General features: G+C 51.9%; 1 protein-coding gene across 13 annotated transcripts in view; it reads right to left on the reverse strand.

The window, feature by feature from the left end:
- Positions 1–12,706, reverse strand: part of MTMR14 (myotubularin related protein 14) — a 53,776-nt gene that overhangs the window by 12,739 nt on the left and 28,331 nt on the right. For all 13 annotated transcript variants that reach the window (XR_012090592.1, XR_012090591.1, XR_012090590.1 and 10 more), the window contains 8 exons: positions 12,246–12,320; positions 7,090–7,156; positions 5,678–5,763; positions 5,386–5,462; positions 5,103–5,139; positions 2,087–2,157; positions 1,221–1,279; positions 891–1,029 (listed from right to left, as the gene is read on the reverse strand). Coding sequence is in view for 10 of the 13 variants with exons in the window: in XM_007985134.3 (XP_007983325.2) it covers positions 891–1,029; positions 1,221–1,279; positions 2,087–2,157; positions 5,103–5,139; positions 5,386–5,462; positions 5,678–5,763; positions 7,090–7,156; positions 12,246–12,320 (611 nt within the window). In the remaining 3 variants the exon portion in view is untranslated. The remainder of the gene's footprint in view (positions 1–890; positions 1,030–1,220; positions 1,280–2,086; positions 2,158–5,102; positions 5,140–5,385; positions 5,463–5,677; positions 5,764–7,089; positions 7,157–12,245; positions 12,321–12,706) is intronic.

Genomic DNA, 12,706 nt, shown 5'->3' on the forward strand with positions numbered 1-12,706 from the left:
GCAGGGCTGTGAGCCAGGGGCCACTGTAGGCAAAGCCCTCTGCCCACCCTCACTGAATTTCAGGCCCAGGCTTTACTTCCACTGGGAAAACGTCACATAGGAGTAGGCAAACATTAACACTCTCTCCAGCTCAGGGCCATGGGTAGCAGGGCTGGGTCTTTATGGAGGGTCTATGGCATCCAAATCACACCAGCCTACTGGCCTCGAAGTATGTGCTAGAAAATGATTCCTCACTGTTCAGTCACTGCCCACCTCCATATGTTATGCAAAATCTTTTTTTTTTCTTCTTTTTTTTCCCCCTAAGAGACAGGGTCTTATTATGCTGCCCAGACTGATCTCGAACTCCTGGGCTCAAGTGATCCTCCTGCCTTGGCCTCCCAAAGTGCTGGGATTATAAATATGAGCCACCACTCAGGACTGTGCTATACAACATCTTGAGCCATATGTCTATGGTGAAAGTCATCAGGGTCTCAATTTCATGAAATTCTCAAAGGAGCTGACCTTCAAACAAGTTCCCAATTACCTATCATCTTATACTCACCTTTTTGGTTTTCTTTTTCCAAAATGGCCCCCTATCTCCCCAACAAATGATACAATGGAGCTCCTCCAATACCAGCCTCCCAGCACCCCCCTGCCCTACCCTGCCCAGCCGCTTCTCTGTCCCACAGGGAGCCCTAGCCCTTTATGTTCCTGGGCCACCACAGGCAGTGCCCTTCACCAACCAGATGGCTGGCTTCCGAGGCCCAGTAGAGACAGCAGGAGAACGGAGCTATCTTCTCAGCTCTTCTGTTGGGGGCCCCCTTTGTTCTCGGGGCTCCAGCCTGACTCCCTGGTGCTGATGGCCCTGGGCCACAGCTGTGAGTGACCTTGGTCCCAGTCTGGCCCCTTACCAAGCTGCCTGAGTTGGCGCTCCTGCTGGGACCAACTCCACGGCCTCATAGGTGAAGCTCCCAGTGGCTCCTGGGGAATTCTCCATGACCAGGGAGAAGTCGCTGCCAAGGCTGGTGGTGCTGCCACGGTCCTTTCGTCCTAAAAGTAGCCAGTGCCATCAGTCAGCATGTTACCTTCTCCCACTACTGGTCCCTCACCTTTTCTATACCACATAACTGGGGGAAAAAAAAAAAAAAAAAAAAAAAACTCCTAGGACGAACAGTTCCTGCCTGATCTGTACTCAGGAAGATGCATGGAGGAAGGGAAGTCTGTTGGGGCCCAGGACTCACTCAGCATGCAGATGTCTTCCAGGGTGAAGCCTCCATCCCGGGCTGGCAAACTCTTCCTCCTAGAAACAGAAGCTGGAGCAGTAAATTCCAGATCTATCTGGGGTTTTATTGTCTCCCGTTCCTAATCTTGCCTGCTCTGGAAAGCAGCTCAACTCACTAGCAACTCATGGAGATGGGTCGTAGCCTAGGAAGTGTTATAAAACACCAGGCCCACTGCTGGGAAACATGCTGCAAGGCTCTGTCCAACACACAGGTGCAGATTTCTGAGGCCAGCAAGGTCTGCATCCTCCTCATCAGCTTGTGCCCTGAGCATTCACGTTCAAATCTGGCCCAACATGCTTGTAGCTCGGATTAGGAAGGCAAACCAACTCAGGCAAGACCCCAACTCTCACAGGGGTCCTAAGGCAGTTGCCAGTCAAGACGCTTGCATTTCCCAGGCTGGAAGCAGCCTTCTGACCCTTTGTAGGGGGCTGCAGTGTTCAGCCACACTTTCTGCTATAGGCCATGGAGGGCAAGAGTCAGCTTGAGCGCACTGGGAGTTGAGAGTCCTCCTACTCCTAGGCTGGCTTCTCCCTGCAGCAACGCACCTGTTCTCTTGGTCATCAGAGACCACTCATCTGTCCCAAAGCCTGTCTGCTAGTGTGACTCCAAGTTGACCCCAACATGGCCTTCCCTGCAGAAGAGCCTCTTCACCAGTGGCCTTCAGCAGGGACCGCTACCCTGGCCTCAGAGCGAACGCAGGAAGGAGCACCAGCCCAACAAGCAGGGAGGCAGGGCGGGAATGAGGTGGCCAGCCTCTGCCTGCCAGGGAGCAGCCCTTCTCAGAGTGCCCTGGCCCAGCATGACACGTGTAGGCCTCCACTTACCTCTGGGTCTTCAGAGCAGAGAACTCCTCGGAGGTAATATGCTTCAAAAAATTGAAGCAGAAGAAGAAAATCTTAAAGGAGAGACCAAAGAGCAATGCACAATGAGAAGAACCGAGGAGGCAGAACTCCCAGGAGAGGGCAGCCAGCCACTCAGGTCAAGGCCCCTGCTGGACAGTGGCCCTGCTGTGGGACTCTGTGGGTGTTCTGGTCCATAAATGGTGTGGGTGGTACAGAGGCCTTGGCAGGGCCTGGCAGATGCACTTGGACCGGGGGAAGGCAGGAAGGGATTTCCTTCCTGGGACTGCCAGGGTTAAGCCAGCAATTTTTGTTGTTGTTGTTGTTGTTGTTGTTGTTCTTTTTTTTTTTTGAGACAGAGTCTCGCTCTGTCGCCCGGGCTGGAGTGCAGTGGCCGGATCTCAGCTCACTGCAAGCTCCGCCTCCCGGGTTTACGCCATTCTCCTGCCTCAGCCTCCCTAGTAGCTGGGACTACAGGCGCCCGCCAACTCACCCAGCTAGTCTTTTGTATTTTTTAGTAGAGACGGGGTTTCACCATGTTAGCCAGGATGGTCTCGATCTCCTGACCTCGTGATCCACCCGTCTCGGCCTCCCAAAGTGCTGGGATTACAGGCTTGAGCCACCGTGCCCGGCCATTGTTGTTGTTTGTTTTTTGAGACGGAGTCTTGCTCTGTCACCCAGGCTGGAGTGCAGTGGCACAATTTCGGCTCACTGCAAGCTCTGCCTCCAGGGTCGCGCCATTCTCCTGCCTCAGCCTCCCGAGTAGCTGGGACTACAGGCGCCCACCACCACACCTGGCTAATTTTTTGTATTTTTAGTAGTGACACGGTTTCACCGTGTTAGCCAGGATGGTCTCGATCTTATGACCTCGTGATCCGCCCACCTTGGCCTCCCAAAGTGCTGGGATAACAGGTGTGAGCCACCACACCCGGTCAGGCCAGCGATTTTTCAAACTATCATCAAATTCAACATGTGTGTTCTCAAGTGGTTAAAAAGGATAAATTGAAATGGTACCCTCTCCACTCTTCTAAGATTCCCAGGGAGAGACGCTAACAGGGAAGGACAGCTGCGGGAGAGATGACTTGGGCGCAGGGAGAATAATGAACAAAGCAGGAACATAATGGAAGGCAAGGGAATCACATTTTTTAGGAGAGGCACCCAAAACTACTGGTTCAGAACTAGAGGTGTGGGCAGCCACTGTCTGGTCTAGAGCCTCCCTTGCTGAGAAGCTGTGAGGGTCAGGTCTTAAGCCTGAGATGGGCACAGGCAGGAGGCTCCTGACCCCACCCATATCCCCACCTCCATGAGCAATTATCTTCTTCCTTTCAGCCAGTGCCTAGCCTAGGGGCCTCCAGGAAGCACACACCAGGCTTCTGTTTCTGTGGTGATTCCCAAAGGCCTGGCCCATGAGCCCCTCCCTCAGAGAAATCCCCGCTTGGCATCCCACGAGCCCTGTCAGTTTCTTCTCTCTGTGTGCCCAGGCAAGGAGCTTCCCCCCACAAGGAGAGGGTTGCCCAGGTCGGGTCAGTATGAAAACATTGTGTTACATAAGATTAAACAGGTGTTTTCACTGCAGACTTTGTAGTCTTTAATATGCTAATATGTTCCTCAAACCTCCAAGGTGAGGTGGGGAGATGACACAATCATGTTTAACTAATAGGCCTGGGGTTTTTGCTTTGGACACATCAGTGTCTGGATTGTCTCGGGGGTGGTAAACAAAAGGTCCTGAAGACGAACGCTGCAGTTGAGGAGAGCCTCTTGTCTACATGGAGAGATGCCAAGGGCTCAAACTCAGACACTACTTGGCTCAGCCCCACCCTCTGCAGGCAGATCTGGTCTGCTTTGTGGGGGTAGGGAGATTACAGGGAAGGTAGAATGTCCCGGAGCTCCGGGCAAGTCCCAAAATGAGAGGCTACAAAGAGGCTTCTTTAAGCACTGATTTCAATGCCAAAGTCACCGCCTCTGAGGAAGTTCATGGGGGCCTCTGAGGAAGTTCATGGGGGCCTCTGAGGAAGTTCATGGGGGCCTCTGAGGAATAGGCTTAGAGCTCTACAGCCCTGGCAGACGTGGTAAGTGTTCAGAAGAGAGATTTAGAAGGGGAGAGGAGCAGCTGAGACGGAGGAACAAAAGGAGGAGGCGCGAGATAAGATGCCCAGGAAGGAAGCAGCCTCACGAGGGTGAGAAAGATGAAAAACACACTTTGGGAAAATGGGGGAGTGGGGGCCAAAGAGAAGAAGCTGGCACTGTGGGACAGCTTCCGTGCTGGGCTTCTGGACTCATTCTCCTAGTGAGGCAGCACGCTTGACACCAGGAGACTCAAGGTGAAGCACATCACCCAAGGTCACCCAGGGAGTAAGGGGGCCAACTAGGGAACACACTCAGGGCCGACTCCAGACCTGCATGTGATGAAAACAGGCACTAACAGGTAAGGCCTGTGGAGAGTGGCTGACAGGATGGGGGCGCAGAGGTGGCGACAGGCATGGGGTAGAGAGTACTGAGCACATGGGAAGAGGAAGGAAGAGCAGGTCCAGAGGAGAGGGGACCTGGAAGCAACCATCAGGGGCAGGACCCTGCTGCCGGGCGCCCTGACATTGAAAAGTGGCTGAAGGGTGTGATGGGAGGGTGAGGAAGAGAAGTGCTGCTGCATTTTAGCTGCAGAGACGAGGGGCACAGAAAAGACTTGTAAGATGGTTCGAGAACTGAGCAGAGAAAACGAATGGCCTGTGAGAGGAAAGATCACAGGCAGCCAAGAAGCTTTGTAACTGCTCACCCCGACGTGTGGGCTTGTATTATCTCCACGGCACAGGCCCACGAGGCCCAGAACAGACAGCTACTGTGTGGGTGCTTGTCCTGCCATGCTGCCTCAGGAGGACAGGACAGGGGGCCACATCCCTGCATACCTGGGGCAAGGAGCTGTCCCTAAAACATGGAACTCAGACAGGCCACCCCCTGCCCCTCTTTCACTGCTGAGCTGTGCCCACAAGTCATAGGTGGCACTCACCTCCTCCCCTTTGCTGAGCCGATCTACCAACATGTGCCTGAAAAAAAGAGGGTGGACAGGCAAAGTCAGCAGCACCAAGATGACAACGCCAAGAGAACAGGGTCACCAGACAAAGACTGTGTCACTGGCACCAGCATGGCAGATGGGGCCTGATCAGCAGCTTTGGTCCTTCTCAAGGGATAGAATTATCCTTACCTCCAACCCCTGTCAAGGGAGCCACCACAAAACTCACATACAGAAACTGTTACCAAGGCCCCAAAACCCGACTCCTGCAAAGGCTTACCCAAAGAGGAACCAGTCATAGGCCACAGTGAGGTAGAGGATCTCAGTGGGCTTCAGGGACGTGTGGATGAGCCCATCCTGGAAGAGACCACAGGAGATGTGACAGAGCCCTCTTCTCGTCCCCAGGAGCTAAACCATAACCAGAGCCAGTGACAATGCAAGCTGATGAACACCCTGAAGGACAGGGTTAAACACATCTGCTCTGAGCGATGGCATCCCCTGCCTCAACCTGTCTGGACACAATCCTAACACACCCAAAGAGCAGAGCGTGGTAGGGGCCCACTCATACTCACAGCCCATAAGGAAAGGCGCAGGAGGGAGATGAAGAGGGGGGTCCGATCCCAGCCTGAGATACAGTGTACCAGCAGCCCGCTGTCATCTACTCAGGAACCACAGGAGAGGATGCCCAGGAGAGAATCAGATATGGGCTGATGAGCACAGAAGTACCACCACCCTGGCCTGGTGGAGAGAGCCAGGCCCCACCAGCTTCTGTCTTCCCCAATGGCCTCCCCACGGCTCTTCTCCAGCCTAGTCCCAGAACGGGGTGAGTGGCAGGCATCTGGCTTTGTAGCCTCCTTTCTTCCTTTCTGGCTGTAGTTCTCAGTGTACTTCTGGGGACACAGTGCAGCCTGCACAGTCCACTTTGCGCAGGTCATTTAAGCAGGGCTGACATCCCTACCCAGTTTCTCAGAGGGCACTACAAGTATTTTTTTGGGGGCGGGGAGTGGGCAAGAGCTGCATGAGTTGCAGGACAATGACTATCGCTGGCCAACTCCAACCACATGCTAGTACTACCTTCCCCATCCTCTAGTTTCTACAGCACCCAATATGCCAGACACATATTTCCAGAAGTGCTTTGAGGGGTAAGTACTGCCCCCAGCTAGAGAACCAGTGCCTGGCTCCAAGGGCTGGCATGTGACTTTGTGGCAACTCTCCCTCCAGTGACTAGTTCAAGGATGGGCACTTAACCCAAACTGGGCCAATGAGCATGAGCTCAGACTTTTACTGGAACTCCAGAGACTGAGGCAGTCTCCCCTGGTGGAGCTAAGATGTCGGAAGATAGATCTGGAATGGCTGCCAGCCATGAGGCCAAGACAGTGGTTTTGAGAAACAGAGAAAGATTCTTTATGGTGTTCACCTGGCTCTGTTCTTGGGCGTTCTTGGTTCCATAAGCCAATGCATTTCCATTAGTTTGAGCAAGTGCAACTCCTACAGAAGTCCTGATTGCTACCAGGGATTCAGAGTCCGTCTGCTCTAGAGACATTGAGCAAGCCAGGCCCATCCCATCAAAATAGCCAAACTGGGTGGAGGACTCTGGAGAACAGGGCCTCTACAGGCTGTGTGCATCCGCTGAGCAGCCAGGATTGATTCTCTCATCTCATGCCTCATCTTTCTGAATGAGAGGCCCATCCTGGCCCCACACACAATGCTGATGAGCAATGCTGAGCCAGTGTGAAAATACCCTGTGCACGGCAGAGATGGTAATGAGTTCTTAATTTTGTTTTCCAGGATTTTGAGGACATGGAATAAAGCCACCAATGGACAAATCCCACCCAGCCTCTGGGATTCTAGGAACTCCCCAAATCCCTCTCCCACAGTGCAAAAGTTAGGTATGCGACTCCAACAAACATACAGTTGAGGCAGAATGAACTGGGAACTCCCCAAGGGTGCAGTGGCTCGAGGGATCTGGAGGAGACAGACTCACCATCGCTGTTAACTAAGGAAAGCAGCAGCTTCAGGTAGTTTTGTGTTTGTTGCACCAGGTCCCAACACTGTTGGAGAAAATTGAGAAGAAAAGGGGTCTAAGAATGGACATTAACTCAGATTTAGAATTTAAAGTATTTAAAAAATAAAATGCCCAGAGTTATTCTGGGGCAACTACACAAGGCCCTTGGTCACAGACCACAGGTTTTGAATCCCAGATAATCTGGGACATTCATATTCCATCTCCAGCAGCTCCTATCACCTCTCCCTGCACCCCTCAGCCTGTGGACCCCCTACTCAGTGTGTTCTGACCCAATGTGAGAGTGAGGAACACAAAGGGATGCTGAGGCCAGGGTGATCCAGAGCCCCCCTGCCCACATTAGGGTCCTCTAAGTGCTGGGCTCCTGGTGTGGCTGTCCAGGAATTCAGTAAAGGTAAATGAAGAGCCCTGAGGCTGTGGCCAACGTCTCCAAATGGCCACATAATAAGATTCATTGCTTCATTTGCCATCACATCATAGAAACTAAAACATCAACCTTTTCAAACTTGCTTCATTTGCTTTTTATTCCTATTTACTGCATACTATCTTTTGATAAACAATAAATAAGGAGTCTAACAAGGAAAGTCTTTTTAAAAAGGAAGCTCATGAGGTGGGAGATGGGAAATTAAGCAAAAGTCCTTAAAGATGAGAACCTCTGTCCTAGCCCAAGTGCAACGTCTAGTCCAGACCCTCTAAGAAACAGTCCACTCAGAACCTGGAACTCCATGGAAGGGCCTGACCCAGTTTTGCGGCACCCTCTTCCCTAGCTGGGGCAGCCTCTGTTCTCTTAAGATACAATTGCTTAGCAGTGTTCTGGGGCTGTGCAGAGAGGACGCATGCCAGCAAGACAGCACTTCCCAGGGGGAGGGGGAACACGGCACCTGTAATTGGAATGGCTTTCCCAGGAATTAAAAACAGGCTCATTTACCTGACCCTCCCACGCCCCTGGAGAGTTCTGACCCACTTTTAGTGGCTCCAGAGACAGGCGCTGCAGTGCTGTGCTAATAAAGTCATTATCAGTAGCTGCACAAGGGATCTCTCAACTCATCTGGCTCAACGTGTCAGACACACCATTGCCGATGGAGCAGTGATTCTCACAGGGCAAGGAAAAGCAGGAGAGGGAGGTAGGAGCTGCACTGCACCAAGCCCAGGGAGCATCAGGTGGGCTGGGGGATGACTGCAGTAGTCGGGGAGGGCAGGCCCCGCTAAGGACTAGAGAGCTGCGGAGTGCCAGCCACCATGATGGCTGTCTGGAGGAGATGCTGACCATCAGGGAGGGGCAGGAAGTTCCCAGGGCTGGGGAGGGCTGGGCTGGTAGAGGCCCAAGGTCACACGGCTGAGCTGAAGGCTAAATCAAGCCCTGCCAGACTCCAAAGTCCACATTCTTAATCATATGCTACACTGTAGTTACTCTTCCTATAACACCAGAGTAAGCAGCAGAAGTCTGAGGGGACTGCTCAAAGTGAGGACTGAGGAGATAAGCTTAAAAACAAAAAACAAAAAACACTAGGCTCATGCCTGACTCTCTCATCCTATGTGCATCATGAAGAAGTCTCTGGGAGCTGAGTTGAATGCCATGCCTCTGCTTATGTTTCTATGCCTAGAGTACTCTTTCTCCTGGTTGGCAAACTCCTATTCATCCTTCAAAGGCCCAGCCCAATTATCTTCTTTTTGGGGCTTCTGTGACCACTGCTGTAGACGATGGTTATGTTGCTGCCTATTTTCCTATTCTAATCTCCATGAGGGCAGAGGCTGCTTTGGCATCTCTAAGGCTTAGTGTTCAGGGACTAGGAGGTCACTGCAGAATGTTCCTTGCTGCCTGTTCATAGGTGGGGCAATGCTGAGTGCCTGAGGGGCAGCAGCCCCAGAGAGGGGTCTTAGTACACAGAAAGGGCATACATCTATGGAATTCAATTCGATTACATGGAGGGCAGCAAGACACATGTGTCCTGCCACAACTCCTCCTACCATTCATTCATTCATTCAGTGAGCCTCACACTGCATGCCTCCTGAAGGGCCTGGCACCAGGCACACAAGGGTGAATATGACCTCAGCCCTCATGGAGTCACAGGACAGGGGAGACAAAGCTAACCACTGCAGGCGTGCTACTAAAAGGAGACCTCTAGGATGCTGTGCGACCATGTGACTAGAGAGCCGAGCCTGATCTGTAGGGACATCAGGGAAGGCTTCTCAGAGGTAATGACATGAGACAGCATAAGCAACAGAGAAAGGAAACATGTGTTTCTGGCAGAGAAAACAGCATGTGTGAACCTGGAGAGGGTTGCCATTTTTTTTTTTGAAATGGAGTCTCGCTCTGTCACCCAGGCTGGAGTGTAGTGGCGCGATCTCTGCTCACTGCAAGCAAGCTCCGCTTCCCAGGTTCACGCCATTCTCCTGCCTCAGCCTCCCGAATAGCTGGGACTACAGGTGCCCACCACCACACCCGGCTAATTTTTTGTATTTTTTAGTGGAGACGGGGTTTCACCATGTTAGCCAGGATGATCTCGATCTCCTGACCTCGTGATCCGCCTGCCTTGGCCTCCCAAAGTGCTGGGATTACAGGTGTGAGCCACCGTGCCCGGCCATGGGATGCCTTCTTAAGGAGCTGAAGGGAGGCAGCGGGGCTGCAGGAAGATCAGCTGGTCACAAGAACAGGCAAGACCAGACTGCATGGAGCTGGGTAGGCCATGTACAAGTTCTTACATTGTATTGTGAGGAAAATGGGAAGTCAGTGGTAGGTTTTAAGGCAGGGGTGACAATGATGGCCCTGCTCTATCATTTCAGTGGTTGCTATCTGAGCACTTCATTTCTAGTTACTCCTCAGTGAGGCCCCATACTCAGCTGTGAGATGCACTGAGACAGTGGTGGCCTGAGCTAGGCACTGCACGGGAGATGAGGGCAAGGAGGATTGCAGTTGCATCTGGGGCAGAGACTAGAGAACCAATGGGAGCTGGTGATGGATGTGGTGGGAGCAAAGAACTCAAGTTTCAGGTGTCAGCATCTGGGTAAACGGTGGCCATGGCCAACTCTACTCTGGACAGCTTAAGTCTGAGGGGCCACCTGAAGGGATGATGTGTGAAAGGTGATGCAGGTATGGATCAGAGAGACCTGGCTGTGGGCTCATGGCATGGACGATGGATAAGATCACCTGGGGAGATGGTGAAAAGGAACAGGGTACCAGCACCCCAGGGCTTTGCCAGCAGAAAGGGCAGAGCCCACACCCAGTGAAGGAAGAGGATGCTAGGAGCCCCAGTGAGATAAACAGGTTGAGCAACACCGAAGAGGTGGCCTCTTAGGAGGCACCTGCCTGACTGCTACACTCCAGCCCTGCTGCCTTCACGCCTGGGAGTTTATCAGTGTTCACTTCCCTGAGTTAGCCAGCTAGCAGCCTCTTCATAATTATCATTACAATCTGTCTGGTATTTCAGTTCAGGAGTCCCTTTCAAGCAGTGATCATATTTGAGCCTGGCACAACTCTGAAATAGGTACTGCCAACACCACTTTCAGGGGGAAGTGAGGTCATTTGTTCTAGGCCACAGAGCCTTGCAGGAAGGGCCAGGCAAGCTGGGACCTAGATCTAGGGCTTGCATCTACTAAGCAGAGTACCTCCTCACATGCACAGGACCCCTTCCTAAAGAGGTAAACATCCTTGGAGGGACCAGTGCCTGGAACTGTCACATCTCATTTGCTGAGTAGTTCATCAGATCCAGTTTGTACCTGCATAAGGAGAAAAAATGGTGCCGGAAGGGACCAGAAAGAGGGTGGTTTGGGGCAGAGTCTACTTGACCCCTGCATGCAGCACATAAAGAAGGAAACCTGCCGGTTCTTTTATCTACTCAATCTGTCTAGACACAGCCTGGGACATGAGACCACAGCACAGGTAGCCCAAACCTGTTCCTTCTCCAGGCTTCCAGACCATAATAAACTGGCCTGCTTTCCTTCCCAGTGCTCCCTCTCTTGCAAACACCTGCATAGGGGAGACCTGACATCACCTTACTTCATACACTCAAACAGTTGCTATGAGCGTAAACGTTGTGATTAGGGGCTGGATATATACAGAGAAAACAAGATGGACTTTGCTGCTATCAGGACAACAAGAGTACTGACATTGGTGATGGGTTGCTTAACATAGCCAGGTCAGCCTTTCAAAGAGAGAGATCTCAAGGCTAGGAGGGAGCTGTCTAGACCTGGGGACAGGGGAAACTAGCAGGGAGGGAGAATGTTTTCTGTTGCTCACTGGCTCAGTCTTTCAAGTTCTAGGCTCTGTGCCTGCTTCTGTGCTGGGATACACAAAATGTGGGTCCCTGTCCTCCAGGATTTCAGGGAAGCAGATCTCTAAATCAGTGACTACAGCTCAGTGGAAAATTCCATCATGGATGTGCCCAGGGGGTTAATGGGAATATAGATGCAGGCATCCAACTCGCCAGGGATAAGGAAGAGGCAGATCAGGGAAGTCTTCCTGAAGCAGACACTTGAGCCAAAGCCTGAAGGGCAGTATGTCAGCCAGACAAGAGGAAGCTGAGAGGTGGCAGCCAGGCAGAGGAACAGGACATGGGAAAGGTCGCAGAAAAACAAAACTACTTGTTCTGTTTGAAGCAAGTGACAAGCAAAGCTGCTGGCAGCCTTCACACTGTGTGGGCTAAGTAAGGGTAGAGAAATGTTTCCAGTAAGACTAGGGGCCCCTTCCATGGTGTGCAGTGACGGAGAAGAGCATGGTGGAAGTAATTTTAACGTTTCTATAATCAAATGAGGTCAGGCAGCTCTGTACTTCCTCTGGCTGAACACACGTTTAAAAGGAAAAATGTAAAAGTAACTAAAGCCCAGATCTGGAATAGCAGACTCTATGAGGTCCTCTGGAAACAGAACCCCCTGGTGGATGCAAATCTTTGAATGAGTCACGTTCAGAAAGCTTTGATTTTCTGGGACATGAGCAAATCAAGAGATACTTGAACGGACACACAATTCCTCCTTTCTGAGAGGTCAGAGGGCCAAAGGCATCTGAGGGCACAAACCAGCCCATCAGGCGAACACATGAGAACCTTGTGGGGCAGACGTCAGGGGTCTTCTTGGTCCCCACTCCCTTATCCTGCCCTCAATGCTTGAGTCAGGTCCCTCACCTGATACTGGCTCCAGTCAATGTTCAGAGAGTGAGTCAGGAAGTCAGGGATGCTCAGTGGGGCATCAACGTAGTCCTGGGGACAGAAAGACTCCTGTGAGATATGGGTTGGCCACCAGAGGAGGCTAAGGTGATGGGGAAGCTTGCAGTCCTGAGGCTGTGACTACCACAGGCAGCGCTTGCCTTCTCTGAGCCAGATACCTGTGCTACCTGGGAGTGACAGCTTAAAAATCAATGTGACCAGATCATTACAGCTGAGTAGAGTTTTTCAGTTGGACATTTGATGTTTGTTGCTGAAACATGCAAGATCAATATGTGTTCAGCTTCCAGCAGGTTTTCCACGGCCTGCCCCTACAGGCTGGGGAAAGCAAAGAATGCTGCCCCCAGCTTTCACACAGAGAGTACAGAAAGAAGGGCTTTTCCTATCTTGTTTCTGAAAAATTCCCTTAAACAAAAGACAAA

Source organism: Chlorocebus sabaeus, chromosome 22, assembly GCF_047675955.1.
Source record: "Chlorocebus sabaeus isolate Y175 chromosome 22, mChlSab1.0.hap1, whole genome shotgun sequence".
Lineage (NCBI taxonomy): Eukaryota > Metazoa > Chordata > Mammalia > Primates > Cercopithecidae > Chlorocebus > Chlorocebus sabaeus.